Source organism: Trichoplax adhaerens, genomic scaffold (assembly GCF_000150275.1).
Source record: "Trichoplax adhaerens TRIADscaffold_6 genomic scaffold, whole genome shotgun sequence".
NCBI lineage: Eukaryota > Metazoa > Placozoa > Uniplacotomia > Trichoplacea > Trichoplacidae > Trichoplax > Trichoplax adhaerens.
Window position 1 is genome coordinate 2,561,321 of NW_002060948.1, and position 18,178 is coordinate 2,579,498.

The following is an 18,178-nucleotide window of genomic DNA, read 5'->3' on the forward strand; positions in this document are numbered from 1 at the left end:
CATTTTTGCTCGGCCCTTGAAATACTTTAACATTTGCTTTTACCAATTCAGTTGTAAAATCTAAATGTTGTAAAGTTGGAAATCCTGGATAGTAAACGCCAAGCTTAACCTTTGGATGTAATCCATGCATGATGGCTTCTGGTTTCAATCGAAATTTTATTTCATCAATTTCTTCCAAGCTTAAAAATTTCAACAGAACACTATTATCGTCATGCCTTTCCAAAATAATACTAATAACGTCAAAATTGACATGCAATCCCAGTAGTACCTCGAACGACAATGAAAAATATCAGGAAACGCAGGATGAGGTGATTTGTATCCGTAATCAAGGCCATATTTATAACGAAAAAGAAGATGAGGACCATGCTTATTACGCTTCCGCTCTTTATCAGTTAGATGATGTTCAACCGTTTTCATGGCTTGTAATAGAAGCGACTTATCGATAAGATGAAAAGAATATTAGATATTTACCCACAAATATAATAGATTACTTTCCGATACTATAAATCAGTAAAGATTACTTCATCAATAAACGGAATTTTAACCACTGCTTCCCAGGAGTTTTGTTTTTCGTTGAGATCGGTATTAAAATTTACCGGATAAAAGTTTATTATAGGAGAATTCGGACTTGTCATCAATGACTGGTAATGAAGTTTACGTAAAAATAACTTCAATACAATTGTAATAACCTTGAATTGATTAATGGGATCAGAATGCATAAAAATACCTGATATGGTATGGGTAATAATTTTTTACTAGCTTCAGGCAATACTGCCATCAGCTGCTGAAATGGTAGGAAGGGTTCCGACATTTCCAATTCTATGTCCATACTCTTGAAGTTAGTGATATCAGAGATGTATGGAGCGTAATGATGAGGATAAAACCTACATTATTAGGGGTAAATTAAACGAATAAATATAAAATACAACTTGTGGACTAGTTTAAATTCCATTCGAATTACCAGCTCCATGACTGGACACCGCAGTAGTAGTATTGCAAAATCCAGTGAATAGTTTTAATGTAATCATTTGCAATTCTTTGAATCTTTTCCTCCGTTACAGGATTCATTTCTAGTTTCTCTTCATAATAATTATTTCGGAAAATTTTAAATTCCTCCTCTAAAGTATCAGTGTCAACGTCATCTGCTGTAATCATTTCACTTTCTTGTATTAATTCTTTTAGGTCATTTTCTATTTCTACTTCCTTGTCTAAATTCTCTGGAGCTTTATCAGATATATTGCCAGTCTCTTCCGAATCAGAAAATGGCTGGATACCACCACCTCGCTTAGATAGCATATAAAAAGAATTTATTCAAAAAGTTACTGTGAAATATCTTTACTAATTAAAGAAAAAGTAAAATATATACCTTCATTTCAAGCCATTTTATATTGTCGTACGTTTCTTGGAATTGTTCAAGATCAAACTGCAATAACGGAAATATTTTAAGCGTAATCGGCTAAATGACACAATACGGATAAAATCAGTTGATATGAATAGTAACCTCTGACAGTTTCTTTAAGAGCTTTTCAAATCTAGTGATGTTTAATTTTCCATGCTCATGCAAATAGCCTAACATAGTGTTAAAAATAACATAAGTTAGAATTTGTGAGTTGTGTATATTTGTAAGATGACAGCGATAAAAACTAGGTCTACATGGTAATAAATCAATATAACCATTCATTGAGCATCTGAAACAAATTAACTAACCTTCAAATGTTGGCAATAATTCCTTATATACCAGTTCAAGCTTTACTAAGGCATTCTAAGTATTCATTAGTTTACGAAATTATTATGAAATAGTAATATAGCAGGTTATTGACACAATAAAGCCAAAACAGTAATTATAATCATTTAAATTATTAAACGATACCAATATGTAGATGTAACATAGACTAACCTGATGTATATGTAGATGAGGAAGATGAGGAATAAAATCATTTCCAACAAGATAACCTAATAAGATCCAGTCATCGATAATTCTTTCCAAATCGTAAGGAAATTTAATTTTATTCTTAAATTATATCAATAAAAGGTTTGTATTGCCTGATTAGTACCAGATTAAAGAAAGTATATTTATTGTTTTAGTGACAGAACAAATGCATTTTTAAAATTAAGGTCGATGGTGATAAGGAATACTAATAAAAATAAATTTTGTTACCTGTACATCGCAAAATTCACAATCTAAGTAATCTCTTAGTAAGGACAAATGGAGTAAGTAAAACTGAATATCTTCTGCGTTGGATGATTTTTTGTTTTTATTCCTTTTACCGAATATTACCTCTTCTCTTAAGAGAGAGAAATGCGGTTCATGAGAAGCTAGACCTAAAATAATCTGCAAAATGATGTAAATTTTTTCTTAAAATCTAAGCAAAACAGGACACGGTGTAAAGACAACATGAAATGGAATGCATGCAATGATGATAGAGATTATTTCTTTATCTTACTAGATCAGCATCCAAGCCATATAGGCAATGTCTAGTATTATGATCATAATCAGGCGTAGATCTAAGATGGCGTATAAATTCCATAATTTTATGTTCTCCTTCACCTGGGGTCTGTAAATTTAAAAAACGATTAAAGGATTGTTTAACTATTTGTATCGAATTCTGTGGTGATATTCACTCTAATCTAAAAGATTACTAAAAATTGCAAATTCTACGTAATGCTAAATGATTTTAACCAAATATCACCGTATAACTAACGTATTAATGTTGCAAACACATCAAGAGTACGAACGGAGTGTCCTCTTAACTTACTTCATGGCCCGATAAATAAATATCTACATTTTGCCAAGCCTCATCTGTAGATATTTTTCTACTGATGAAGTATTTTAACTGTCGGTGTAGCTTATCCATAAACTCAGTGCCTGTTAGCATATTTTAGCAGATTGATAACTTTGGTGAATAATCAATTTTTTTGAGTATAAAATAAGCAATTAAAATTTTCGCAATACAAGATTTTTAACTAAGATACAGTTTAATCTTTAGTTTATACACAAGAAATTGATAATTACCAGGCGTGATACAGTTGGAATCAAAAGCTTCTTCAGTAGGTAATTCTTCACCTTTACTCTTAGCTTTTTCTATAACTTGCTTGGCTTCCATAGCTGATCTATAAATGACATGCAAAAGGGAATGAGACTAGTCCATGCAAGCTTAATATACAACGGATATTCGAATACTAATTGATCTTAAAGAAATATACTTCAATCATAGTCAATGATTTACTTTTGGTAGTATTACAAGATTGGGCGAATCAAGTAAAGAATACTGTGTACCCAGATTGCAGTAGTAGCATCTAGATATACCCAGTTATGCACTTTATATTTGTAAATAGTATCATTGCAAAGAATTATTAACCTGAATCTTCGACTACGTTGCTGATTCATCTTAGCTCTAGGAGCAATCCCATCAATAGCCATAAATAGTACTTTTCGAGGTTTAATAATTCTGAATAGTACCTGCACAAAAGGTAAATTTATTTACATTGCTCACATGTATGGCATCATGTACAGTATTAAGTGATGTTCTGTATCAGCATCATATTTAAGTTTCTTTTCAATGATATAAATATCATTAGTTAATTTCGCATGCTGTAAACTATTTCCAAGGGTATACGTTACTACATAGATCAAATGGAAAGATTTGGATGTATTCCTTTACCTCAATATAGCTAAATATATCCAGAAAAATTTTCTCTTCGGATATACGAAAGTGTGCATTAGCATCGTCAGGATGAGAGCAGTTATGGATAATCCCATTCATGTCCAGATAGAGGTTATCAAATTCTGGGATCTAGTCAAAGTTTAGAATAGAAGCAAGGTGTCAATAAGTTTTTTCTAAATTCTTAAAATGTATATTTTTATAGCGGTTGATCGATATATGGCATAATAATAATTGCTGTAAAAACATAGCTTGTAAATTATTCCACTTAATTGGTAACACTAAATAATTTAGCATTAGCTTTTTTTCCTGTACGAGTTGTAGTTGTGTTCGCAATGATAACAGCAAGGAAGAGCGTTGTCTGTATTAATAATTTCTTATTATACTGTACTGTACTAAAAATAATTTCATGCCTTGACTATCTGCTAAGTTATTATAATTATTATGGCATCGTTCTCGATAGTAATCTAACGCAATACGATAGTATTGTAGAATCAATGTGTAGCCTGTAATCAGTGTTATTGCATTTAACTGGCAATAGACTAGCTTTAATTAACAGATATCAAGTCATAATTTATTATAGCGCTATTTTACAGTTTATTTGCGAACAGAGTTGGTAAAATAGAATGTATTCAAGTTACGCAAACTCAGTAATATCATTATGGTAGCCAGTGATGACATTAGTATTTTGTAGAGTGTAATCTCACAGAATTTTATCGAAGGAAATAGAGTATACGAATATTATCGTAAGCTGGATGATCGTACAAGTTATCCGTTATTTATTTATTTATATTGCTGTTCTAATTTTTAAACAGCATGAATTCTATCGATATAGCTTAGAATCAAAGTATTGATTGATAACTTTAAAATTATTAAAATGGATTGTAATTTAGGCGTATTATAAATGTTTTAATTAGCAACATCAAGTTGTCATCCATTTGGAATAGTGCAACCCTAAAATGATTACAAGTAATACTGTACTGTACACCAGTGTATTACACTATACGATGTACTGTATTCAGATACATGCATATTCATCCTGGTCCATTAGCAATTTTAATCTGTCATATTATCATTTCTCATGGATGAGGTGCTTACAGATACTAGATTCTAATACTGCTATGCTAGTGCAATCAAATCAGGCGGGTAGCAAGTAATTTATTATGTATTTATTTACTGTATTTATGGGCAATTTAGCAAGTGGAGTAATACTTTTCAGGCACGATGCATTGCATGGTATGCTACAATGTCGATATTGGCTATGGTTGGGATAAATCGACAAGCTAGTGAAATGATATCCTACATAGATCAAGATATAGCGTCAGTGCTAATGATATAACTTAATTAAATGAAGTAATCGTGAGGTTCGATATTTATTTCAGATAGTTAGACTACAGTGGATAAATTACTCTCATCAGTAATGTCGAAACTAGTAAGGGTAGGACTTAAGAATAGTGTGAATCCATTCCTGATGCAATAATGCCCTACTAGAGGAGAGTTTAGTATGAACTCCTACGTGCAACGAGATTCAACCACCAGGTTCCAGTTGTTGTGTAGTACAGTAAGTTATACTCATGTACCATTCAAAAAGTATTGTTTATCGTCAAATTATCTTTCATGGCGAAATGATTCAATTATAAACTAAAGTATGGATAATTGTATTGTTCATTAATCGATCAAGTTGATATACACGTCTATACTGTAGGTTAATCCATCATTTTTTATCCAGTTGGAACTTGCAGTGTTGCAAGCTCTTGCCTTCAATGTGGTGTAATATATGAGTGCAAAGTTTTCAAATGCTATCGTTACTTACTTGGTGTTCTTTGATAATCTGACTGAGACATGGGTACCGTTCGCTGATCCAACGAAAAAATTTAGGAACTCCCATGTTGTAACTTTCAAGTGAGTTTCTATTAGACTATTGAAATAAATAAGAAAAGGTCATGAACAACATAAGCTAACTTTGCAAAAAGATTTTGCCCATAAAAATTCCATCTGTCTTTTAGATAAAGTACAGTACAGTATTGAGCATTGCATTACCAACGCAGTCGAGTTGATTTTTTGATAGAAAATACTATAGAGATGACAGATGAACTGGCAACTGAAGTTCCCCAAGCCAATCTTGGATACGTACTCTGCGCGCTGTACAACAGCATGTACAGTGTACAGTACGTACGATTACAGTCAAGAATTTCAGTACTGCATTGTGTTGTACAGTATAGTACTGTTGTGTAATACTGTACTGAACAGTGTACAGTATAATTTCGAAAGTACAGTACAGTACTGTACTGTACTGCAGAGATTTTGATTCTTGTGTAATACTGTACTGAACACTGTTGTGTAATACTGTACTGAACAGTGTACAGTATAATTTCGAAAGTACAGTACAGTACTGTACTGTACTGCAGAGATTTTGATTCTTTCCAGACCCCGTAATGGCTGCACTCGATTTAAACGTTATCCAAGTTTTATAATTTTAGCTTTGAAGCGATTATGTACAATTTTATTTCAATGACTATAAGCACGTTAAAAGGTAGTAAAATAATTGGAAAAGGTTGAAAAAGGTCTTTTAAAGACAAGGCTCATGATACTGTACTGTATTACGAGAGGACCCGTGAATGAAGGATTGACTGACTCAGTGTGGAACATTGGGTCAGTTTCATATAATTTTTTTTGTCAACACACATAGCCACAGACGTGCAAAATTGCGACAGTCCAATTTGAATATACAGTATAGTATAGATACGCGTTTCATCATGACTGGAGTACACTGTAGGTTATGCAATGAACATGAGTGGTGTTCAGAGTAACTAACCATCAGTTACCATCACTGCCAACGATTCATTAATTTACAATCGCAATAATACGATCAAAAAATTGAGACGATACCCACTGGACTTTATTATTACAGAGCAGAATCTGTACTGTGCTGCATTCTACTGTACAGCACTGTGTAGAATTTGCACGCTACAAGTGTGAACCAGTTTGAATTGTGTGAAATTCTTTTCCACAACGGTCCAGCAGTACACATTTGTTGACAATAATCACAAGATGAAATTAATATCACTGTATGTCTGTATTACTACACGATCTGCGAATGAATGATTGATTCACTGACTCAGTGCGCAACATTCGTCAGTTTCCTGCCATTTCTTTTTGCCAACACACATACCCACCGACGAGACGAGATTGGGACAATTGAATTTGAATGTACAGTACTATAGAAAGGAGTATCGACATGACTGGACAGTATGCAATACGCATGTGTGATGTTGAAATACTCTGTCCCTTTTGGCCCACCGTAGTATAATACTGTACTGTACACAGTAGTGACTTACTTCCGCATAAGACACTGATTGCGTCACAATACAATACAGTACAATACAATACAGTACAATACAGTACTGTACAGTACTGTACTGTACAGTACTGTACTGTACAGTATAGCATGCGCTCATCACTGAGAAGCTTACCGTAGGGTACAGTGTATTTCATTGACAGTACAGTACAGTACTGTACTGTACACTGTACGCCAGTGGATGGTCACATTTTGACGGCACAGTCCGTCCTATAAAACTTGTGTCTGTCCGCGGGACGCAAGCATATCGTCATGACTGGACAGTATGTAATACGCATGTGTGATGTTGAAATACTCTGTCCCTTTTGGCCCACCGTAGCACAGTACAGTACTGTACAGTGTACAGTACTGTACTGTACATAGTAGTGACTTACCGTACTGTACTTCAGCATAAGACACTGATTGCGTCACAATACAGTACAGTACAGTACAGTACAGTACAGTACAGTACAGTACTGTACAGTACAGTACATCATCGTACTGTACTGTACTGTACTGTACAGTATAGCATGCGCTCATCACTGAGAAGCTTACCGTAGAGTACAGTGTATTTCATTGACAGTACTGTACTGTACACTGTACGCCAGTGGATGGTCACATTTGGACGGCACTATCCGTCCTATAAAACTCGTGTCTGTCCGTGGGGCACAAGCATACTTGACGGAAGATCAGACATCATGGCTGACTACGAATCTATCTTAGCTGTCAAGCCGGAGGTATTTGTTTTCCAGCTTCCCCCTAGACAATCCAATAGGGGATACAGGTAAATCTGATTCTGACTACTACTATAGAAAACTCATCTCTTTCTCCAAGAATCACTGGATAGAACGATATGCAATGTCACATTGTTATTGGCCAATAACTTTCTGCTAGTACCTTGTTGACAAATGGAGACAACGCAGCAATAACATGAATAGACTGATTATTGCATGCACCAGCAGTCCATGGCTATTTGGACAAATCGGCTGCCAAGTTCAGTTTTATCCACTTATAAGTCTAGTACTCTATAGTGCTGAAAGAAGAGAAATCGATTGAACTTTTTCAGTGTATACTTGCTTCTTTTCGATCATTGCAATGTATGATGTTCATGCTATAGACAGTACAGTCAAGACTTGATGTCGACAGCATAGACAGCACTTGCTTCTTTTTGATCTATTAGTCATGGGTATCATGTTTAGGCTATATACAGTCAAAGATGTTATATCTATAGTATTAACCCTTTCAATGTACAGTTACTTCTTGCTAGAGATTGATCATTTATTAGCACAAAGTTGAAGCTCCAGTGCTTCGATTACAGTCGAGGACAGCCTTTCCTACATATTCAATTTGTATCGTTATTAGACTAGCAATGGCGCATAATACAATCAATCGTCTGAATTCTGAATGATTTTATTTACCAGTCAAATAATCCAAAACCGTATAAAATCGCATTATGTAGCTGTATCGTATGAGAGTTCAATGAATCCATTATTTGCAAAGTGCAGCTATTGCTAAAGAGCCTGAGATTACTGCCATATTTATTATGTCGTTCTACGCTCAAAGTTAGGTAGCCTCATACCGTAGTGTACAGTACAAAACACAATGAATTTTTGCCTCCAAAGATCCGCAATCAATTCTTGATTTGAATTGAAAGCTTTCAGTTAAATTACTCACTCTTATGTTAAGCTGTATTCATGTAGCTAACAAAATCTGCTGTGTAAAAGATTTTTTGCAGCTTAAGCTTTACCGGTATATTCTCTTAATGTATAGGATATCATCATTCATTTGTATAGTCATCGATAAAACTGGTATCTTTCGATATTACTTGTAAAGCAATATGATTGCTACATTTTCGAAAGACAATATAGCAAGTATGGCCTTCTACTCCAGCGCTTTATAATTAATCGGTATATATAAAGAAGTGAAATGAAGTAAAGATTTCAAATCGAAATTAGGATCCGGGAAAGCTAATATTACAGTATTCGTAATTGAAGTAAATTGAAAAGGAATTTATTTCGGCTACGCCTAGATATCATGCTATTGCTAATGCCATGCAACTCATTCTTATCGAACATAGAGCAAAACTAGATTTAACCAGATTTTACGTTCCTATTGAAATTTGAGCAAGTGTGTGATATATAGATAAAATTTGGATAAATCAGCAGAACACTTCTTCACTGTGAGAACAAGTTAAATATATATTAATATACGTATAATTATAAGTATCAATACGATACTATGGTAAAATAAATATTTTAACAGCACAGTACAGTAGTGTCCACTTATCGTCTAGCGCAAACGTGAACTTCTGCAATACTTTGATCTTCTTACAAGAGTCCCTTTTGCTACTACTGTACTATACTCGTATATCTCAAAAATTTCCCTTACTGTGGTTCTATAATCTGACAAGTTATAATCTTTTAATCATGCAAAATCTCGATGAAGTTGAAGAGGGGTTTCATTTCACATGCTTATCGTATAAATAAACGCTACAACAGTTATCACTTAACGCATCGGATAAAGTGATAATTATTAATACAAGTTTATCGACGCTTTCTTTAAAACGTACTTTATTGTGGAATAATTAGCTAATCAACAGAAACTGTGTTTTCATAAGTATAATCCGTACAAGGACTTAAATTAGACCCATTTTCTTCTACAAAATAGTAGTGCTTTAAAATTTACTGCATTCCATATGATGTGTTCAAGTTAGACTAACAGTTACGGAACTAATTCTATCATTAATACGTAGAGCCATAAAATTTAACCAATCGTAATCTCGCTGCGTTTAGTTTATGCTTTTTACAAATAAAAAGTTGAAAACTGTATTATCATAATTGTAACTATAATCCATTATTTGCTATACAGAGAAACTTTAAAAACCAATTATTTTAGATCTAATCGCCTTATATATATTTATTATCATAAACGTAATTAGAGCCGCAGACTGGAGCTTGACAAAGCCTGATTGGACTGGAAGAATGAGAATTATAGCGAAAGGGAAACAGTGTATCGTAAAGTTGGAAGATAAGTCAGGTGTGTTGATATATAAATTAGATACATTGCCCGCAACATATGCAAATTTTCCTAGATTTCTGATATGAAAAGGCATGTATTGTGAACCTCTGAATCTAGCACTAACTGACTAGTCGTTCGGCAGTATTCTATTGTCCTCGACCTATAATTTATAAATCATATAGCGCCTGACATAGAAGTGATCATAGTATGATTGTTAATCACAATGTACTATACAACAAAATATTCAATTTTTATAATCTAAGGCTTTATTACAATCAATTTATGGAGCTGCACGATCATAATTCTTCTTTATTTGAAGGACGTTACGTAGTCTAAAAAGTGTCTTGCAAGATTGTGATGAGCGATAGAAAGTTCTGCATCAATTTTACTACTCTCTGATTAATAAGCAGTGTGTCACCTTCAGCGAAATTTAAGTAATTGTCTGGCTTATTCATATATTTTCTGTTTTAAAGGAGAACTTTTTGCTGCGTGTCCAATAGACAAGTATCCTGGAGGATTATCAGTAGAATCAGTAACTGATAGTAGTCGATACTTTGTACTGAAAATAGTAAATGAAAATGGTGAGAATAAATAAGAACATATGCTTAATATTTACGTACTTAGTAGCTATTGATATGTTAATTATTTCAAAATCGGCTATTAGAATATAATGTCATGGACGCAACCGCATTGTACGACATCGTTTGATATCATGTTTCAGTCTGTAACCTTATATTATATTATACAATGCTGTATACTGTACATGATAGAAAAAATTTTCTGTACAGCTTTTTAATTAAAGGACGTATCGAAAGTGAACGCAAATAATTGTTCAATTTTCATTTCTACAATGAGTACGTACGGTGCAACTATAAAAGTAGTTATTACTTTGACTTTATTAATTAAAATCTGATTATATAATGCAACAGAAGAATTTACAATAATTTTTTAATTCGTACGACTCATTAAGCACTTAGCCCACTCGTATTTACTGTATAAATAGAATTACTCTTTACTATGGATGAAAGCAATTGATAGATACATCTATATTCATATATAAGTATTCAATTTGAATCCGTATAGGCCAACATGCGTTTATTGGTATCGGCTTTGCGGATCGCAGCGATTCTTTCGATTTTAATGTGACATTACAGGAGCATTTTAGGTAAGCAGAATTTTTTATATTCCTCCTAGCTTAACTAACTTCATGTAAATTAATCTTAGCGCGAATGATGATAGTTTTGTCTATGAATAAATCATAGTGTGAAGATAATTCTGTTACCATCATATATTTTCTTCCATTCAATAAATGCTACCAAACTTTTATTTTTAGATGGCTTAAAACTAGCGAAAGCATTGCTCAACAAAGTAATGAACCTGAGAAGCCAAAGTTGGATTTAAGCTTAAAGGAAGGGCAGACAATCCATATAAACCTGAAAGTAATACAGATAATTTAATGTATTGTGATGATGTATATTACATGAATTAACTTCTAGTAATTTAATAACTGGAAATGTACCGAAAAATTGATTAATTGGAGACTAATTTATAATAACATCATAGTCAAAAAAAGATGGAGAATCTTCTAATGCTCGTAAACCTGCAGCAGGTAAAAAACTTGATTCTTTCTCATATTATATATGATATAATAGCATTGCATTTAAACAACTTTTTATAACGAAGGTGCTGGAATGGGATTCCTTCCTCCTCCTCCAACTTCCAAGAACCAAAACCCCCAACCGGTTTCAGCCCCTGCTGCCGACTTTCAACCTGCGTCACAGCAAAGTAATCAAGGTTTAACAGATTTTAATGTTTTTTCTAATCCCTCAGGTTCAACGGGATGGAATTCTTTTCAATCGGCTGGGTAATTTTATTTCCACCTTAAATTCTATTCTCTTTAAATAAATCAGATAGTCTTATCTGTTGCAGTGATTTGAAGATCAAATAACATTGTTAAAATATTTTATTTTTGTATTTAACTCACCTGCTAGACAACAGACATCTGATCCTTCTGCAGCGAGACAGAATTGGGAAACATTCTAGAAGTAAAACACATTTGGACATTGTTGGCGTTTTGTTCCCGACATTTTTGACTGACCTTTTATGGCTATCGTATAGAGATAAACTTTAGGTTACCAGTTTCATTGCAATAGCCCATAGAACGCATTATGTATGTTTATATTGTAGTGACATATTGCAATTGTCATTCCATTTCTTGCTGATTTTAATTGTTATATATCTACTTGTATATGTTACTAGGAAATGAAAATAAATTGTCGTGTTTGATATATATTACAAGTACCTTTGAGATACTAGCGATATATTGTATGGCTCATCTGACAAGACTTTGATATTCGTGTTTAATATAATCTATCTGATGAGTTTTGTAAAATCTAATAAAGATGTAATCCATGTAAACTTATGGTGACAAATCCTATCTTTCTCGAAAATTTGTTATCGGATGATTTATTCCATCAAGATTCAAAATAGATCGCGGTGATGTTGCAAAAGACAGATCAGGTACATTAACGTTTCAGGCTAAATCGATCTTTGACTTTCTGATATTGAGCAGTAACATTAAGTTCGAGTGCGAGTACTGAGTACACTATATAGCCCAGGCTATGTACTCGTATTTCCCGTGACCGTCTTAACGTAATTATAATTATTGATAATGTTGGTATACAGTATATTGCAAGCGTATGCAGTTGTTTTGGAAGGCAGTGCGTTTCGCGAAATGCTGCTTTCTACCACCGCGTCTTCGCTAAGCGTAAATTAAAAGGAACATAATAATTTAAGGACTATCATCGATGGTCCTATCATGTCATACTTTGATTTAATTTAATTCCATTGTCTATATACTAATTCTATATTGTTTATTCTAATTCGACCTTTATTGATTTAAAAAGATTTGATTCGGACATGAAATAGAACGATTTACATGTCAGTGTTGACAGCCCAGCCCGATAGCATACATTTTGTCTTCACTTACATTTGCAAAATACGACGGATTTTACAAATGGGAATTTCCATTTACTGTACAATACTGTTAGTACGCAAACCCAATCACAGCAGCTCACAGTTAAAGTAAAGTAAGCTGAACATAGTTCTAGCCCTAATCATTTTGCATCGAAATCGAGTTGGATACAAAATGATTGGGGCGATTCAAGGACGACTAGGTCTTCTTGTAGTACTGTTACTGTAATCCATTAGTGCATGACCTTAGTCAATCGCATAGAACTGACTCAGCGGCGGCGATCATAAAGGAAGCTTACCAGAATCGGTAGCCAGAATGAGACGCATGATAGTAAAGCATATTTTATTGGACGTTTAGAGTCTAGTGACTCTAGTTTCGTCCGATCGTCCAGGCGTCCAAAGTAATATTGAATTAATTAATTATTTACTCACTGGCATACAGTACTCTACAAAAAGCTGTACCGTACTAGTCTGTACGGTAAGTGATATAGTGTACTGTATGACGGGACATGCCTATACGATCTTAAACATTTTGCTGTATTCATATGCGGTAGTTTCCATTTTTTGGCGGGAATTTTACCAGCAACATGGAAGGAAATAAAGAAAATACTTCTACGCTCTCGGTTAAATATGATCTGACGGACTTGCCGCAGCTTATGGCTGTATATTATAAACGATTATTCCCATATCAATTGTATTATAAATGGCTAAGCTACGGAAATGGTTTGTATCGCTCTCTAGCTTTTTGGATTGCTTCTAGTAGTATGTTTACTGTACTGTAGCCTCGCTATACCTGTAAGGTTTGAATGAAAGATAGAATTAAAAAAAGGAAGAATTGTTAAAACACTTTCTATCAAAATAGGCCAACCTACAGTACAATATTTAGTCGGGAACATGAACAGTTCTACTATAATATATTATTATTGCTTAGATTGGTTAAAATGACAAATACACGTATTTGCATTCAATTGATTGAAATAGAATCTATCACGATAATCTCCAATCTGTATAAAAAGATTGATTGCCATAGGTTTAGATAAATACTTAGTGGTTTTACACGCGTTGTCGTTAGTTTATAATTTAGTAAAATGTTGATCAAGTCTCCTTAAGGTAAAGATACAGGGATAAAATTGTAAGAAAAAAGTACGAGTATATACAAGAATTAAAAGAATCCCTTTTATGGATATAGATTCCTTTGATGTTAAGCCTTTTGCAAAACTGATGATGTTCAATGTTAAATCTAGTACCAGTAATGATGTACTGAAATTGTGGCTAGAATTAATAGCTAAATGTAATCATAACATTTTCTTTTATCTATACAGTTTCAAAGAACTATTTTGCAAATCGAGAATTTTCCTTTACTCTAAAGGATGATATATATGTTCGTTACTTATCATTTTCCGATAAGAACGAAATGCAAAAGGAAATTCAGAAGCGTTCGCCTTATAAAATCGACTTGGGAGCTGTTTACTCTTTTAGGGTATACTTTTAGTGATAGATTGTACATAGTTATTGCTATTAACATGACAGATATTCAGTAAAAACGTTATTTTCTGCTGCATACGCTTAACTATATCACCTGCTATTTGACATATCTACGTAGATTTAATAAATATAAGATACATAATTTGCCTAACAAACTGCTAAGTGTTCCTTCATTTAGTTTCAGTACTGTAGTTATTGTAATCCATTGTTTTAGTTAGATATCAAATTATGTTAGCAATGGTAAACATTATCCTTAGATATTCACATGGTTACTAATGAGCGATACATTTTTATAGCCTAAAGATCGAAATATGATTAAAAATAGTAGTTTTCAACCGGAAGAGAAAGAGTTAGTATTCGATATCGATATGACAGACTACGATGAAATAAGATCTTGTTGCAGGTATGTGCCTTCTGATACATAAATTCAATATATGATGCTCTGGGCGATTTTATCGTTAGTGTAGTACTGGCTAAATACAGTACATTGAATCGCTATAAATTATTTTGATTTTGACACTGAATGTAGCACTATATGTAATATTAAATGAATCCCTTTCTCTGTGCCCCTTAGTGGTGCCGAAATTTGCTCGAAGTGTTGGCCATTTATGACAGTGGCTATGAAGATCCTTGATGCTGCGCTTAGAGGTTGTATTATTGTATTCCATAACCACTTCCTTATACTATACTACCTTGTTATCTTTATTCTCCATTTTATAACTATATTGAAGTTTAATATACAGTACATATGTAGCTACGTTCATAGTAAGCGTAAGTTACAAAGCTAAATCACTTTTCGTTGTAAAATTATGTATATTACGAGATACGAATTCAGTTTATGATGACTTAGCTAATTCCTAGATATGATTTCATAGTTAATTGAACTTTCAGATCTGTAATGCTAAATTTCCGATATCGTATAGCTGACGTAGTTTAACATGACATTAAGAATCACCTATGTTAGTTGATTCTGTGGAGTCTTGATACAATTTCGAAATTTATGATGTTCTTACGTATTAGGTATACTGCGATAACATAGCATAAATCAACCGTTGGAATAAATTCTGAATTATAATGTAATAATATAAGTCTATAGGAAGTATATTTATTAATTACTACGAGAAGGGAATAATGCCTTGTTGCCCATTCCGTGGGTGTAGTAACTAAATTAAATTTTATTGCATCTAACAAAGCAAATTAGAATTCTAGATGTATTCATTACGTTATTTTTTTAGGCTATACTGCTAATTGATGTATCTAGCATTATCTAGATTTAAAACTATGATATTATTTACAGAGGATTTTGGCTTTCACCATCTTTTATGGGTATACAGTGGGAGAAGAGGAATTCATTGTTGGGTTTGCGATGCTGCAGCTAGAAAACTATCGCAGAGTGCGCGATCTGCTATTGCAGAGTACTTGACGATAATAAAGGTAGTCGACATTAGCTATTAGGATTTTATGTTGTAGTTTCTCCTTTAAGATTTTAATAGGTAAATACGCGTATTCTACTTTAACTGTCCATTATTTGTCAAAGGGTGGTGAAGGCCATGTCAAGAGAGTTCATTTCAAAAATCAGGCTTATCTGCATCCCTCTATACAGTTAGCTATGTTTTACATTCTGGGCTAGGCATCATAACTATAGTATATCTTGTGCTAACTAATGTTTGATATAGATTAATTTTTAAATTGAAATCTGCTTATCAAATTTAGGCGTGCATTGAAAACAATAGAGAGCTATTTTGAAGATTTGCTCCTTAAGAAACAAAATATCTTAGAGTCAGAAGAGAGCTCGAACAAAGTGCTTGCTTTAATTCCAGATAAAAATATCTTAAAAGATCAAATTCGATTTTACTTTTTTTGTTATTCCGCTTGTCTCGAATTATATCTGCCAAAATCCCTTAACTTCAATACATATTAGATCAGCATTAAGTGAGGAATGGAATAACTCGGGACTATCATCATTGCAAAAGTGGAGCTTATTAAAACAAAAAATTGAAAAAGATATTGTTAGTACGAAGGTAACTGAAAACCAGCACATTGTATGCCGACGTCTTTGCTTACTACTGATTAACATTCTCTCGTTAATCATATAGAATTCAGTATTAACACACTGCGTCGCAGAAATTCAATTGCAATATACTTACCCGAGGCTTGATATAAATGTCAGTAAAGGAATTAATCACTTGCTAAAGAGTCCATTTTGTATCCATCCGAAAACTGGTTAGATTTTATTATTAGCATCATTATTGTAACAATGCTGACTATGTCTTGAAAGTAATACGATTACTGTATTTGTGAATATATTTAGGTCGAGTATGTGTCCCTATTCCTGCTACCGATATTGATAACTTTGATCCTTTTTCTGTCCCTAACATTTGGTAAGCATATTTTTTATTTTCCGACTTTTAAAAAATTTTTCTAAGAATGTTTCATTTATGCTATGATGTAGCCACTTATGTAGCGAACTTGACGACAGCGATAGTAACATTGAGAAAAATAGCGAAGAAGGTGATACTAATTCTGCTAGCTGTTGAATGCGTATCGGCTCTAATACAATATTGACTGTATTAGAATTGCAATAGTGCCACTTTCCATAAATTTATAATCAAGTGCTTTTTAGAAAGTCGTAGAATTTTATGTATTTATTAATATGGAGAGCGATTAATCAGTAATTTCAATGATTCATCTAGGTTACATGCGAACCTCACTTTACAGATGTATCAAAGTGTTTAAAACTTTTGTTGAGCAAATGCAAAGCGAAAACATGAACATTAAAAATTCTCAGAAAATGCAATCAACCGGTATTTCTATCCCATATATATATGCTTTAAACTGTTATCGTTGCTGCTAAACTTGTAGCGATATTGCGATAGATTTTGAATGCAATGTGCACGCAATTGTAACCTCGTTCAATTATTACTACTTCCTACAATATCGTTATATCGCAGCTTATTTATGGGACAGCCTTATTTGAACTGTATTAATGATTAGGATCCTGATTTATGTATTTTATATTTCTAGATTGGTAAAATTCGGATCACTTCCGTACTCGTTCATGGATTTCTTTCTTGTCCTTTCCGATTTTCATATTTTATGTGGCAGGCCTAAAATATTCTTTTAAATTATGCTACTTAGTGAGATGAAACTAAAATGAAGCATATGTATTTGGGACATTCTATCATATTCCGTAAGGACATTGAAGTCTTGGTATTAGTATGACATGGCTGCTATCATCCTGTACACAATTGTTTGCGAATATTAATTGGCAGGACAAACGCTGATAAAAAATAGGGCTTAAATCGCCTTGTTACTTATTTTGGAAAATTTAATAGTACATGTTTATATACACATTCCTATAATGCCTAGACCTGTTCCTAACTTAATAAATTTTTAATTAATTCTGTCTGTAAGATATGGTTATAATTTCTAATGTTACAAATGTATAAAGTTGTTACATTATAAAAGTAAAAGTTAAATGTGCTGCATTTTTGAATTTATGTTTGTGCACCTGAAACATCAGTTTATAGGTATTCATTTGTAGACAAGATCGTACAGTGTTAACATTATAGAAATAAAATTGCAAATATCGCATAACGTCTGAGGATATACCTATTGAAGAGACGATACACATTTTCGTGAAAATCGTTAACCTTTTTTTAAACGTTTAGATGAAAGTGATTGAAAAGTCTGAAATGTCAGG

General features: G+C 33.1%; 3 protein-coding genes across 3 annotated transcripts; 2 read left to right on the forward strand and 1 right to left on the reverse strand.

Moving 5' to 3' along the window:
* Positions 1-3,238: 3,238 nt before the first annotated feature.
* Positions 3,239-5,550, reverse strand: TRIADDRAFT_26537 (uncharacterized protein; the record flags this gene model as incomplete). Its single annotated transcript, XM_002113659.1, has 3 exons — positions 3,239-3,460; positions 3,663-3,794; positions 5,476-5,550. The coding sequence occupies 3 exons, from the start codon at positions 5,548-5,550 to the stop codon at positions 3,239-3,241; spliced, it is 429 nt and encodes a 142-aa protein (XP_002113695.1).
* Positions 5,551-7,697: 2,147 nt separating this feature from the next.
* Positions 7,698-11,885, forward strand: TRIADDRAFT_57380 (uncharacterized protein; the record flags this gene model as incomplete). Its single annotated transcript, XM_002113296.1, has 7 exons — positions 7,698-7,783; positions 9,938-10,035; positions 10,491-10,598; positions 11,101-11,182; positions 11,351-11,456; positions 11,581-11,626; positions 11,701-11,885. 7 exons carry the CDS (start codon positions 7,698-7,700, stop codon positions 11,883-11,885), a joined length of 711 nt encoding a protein of 236 aa, XP_002113332.1.
* A 1,692-nt stretch (positions 11,886-13,577) lies between these two features.
* On the forward strand, positions 13,578-17,012 carry TRIADDRAFT_26575 (uncharacterized protein; the record flags this gene model as incomplete). Its single annotated transcript, XM_002113297.1, has 11 exons — positions 13,578-13,713; positions 14,313-14,470; positions 14,772-14,878; positions 15,050-15,123; positions 15,773-15,909; positions 16,013-16,077; positions 16,189-16,337; positions 16,402-16,496; positions 16,572-16,698; positions 16,787-16,856; positions 16,928-17,012. 11 exons carry the CDS (start codon positions 13,578-13,580, stop codon positions 17,010-17,012), a joined length of 1,203 nt encoding a protein of 400 aa, XP_002113333.1.
* Positions 17,013-18,178: the final 1,166 nt, after the last annotated feature.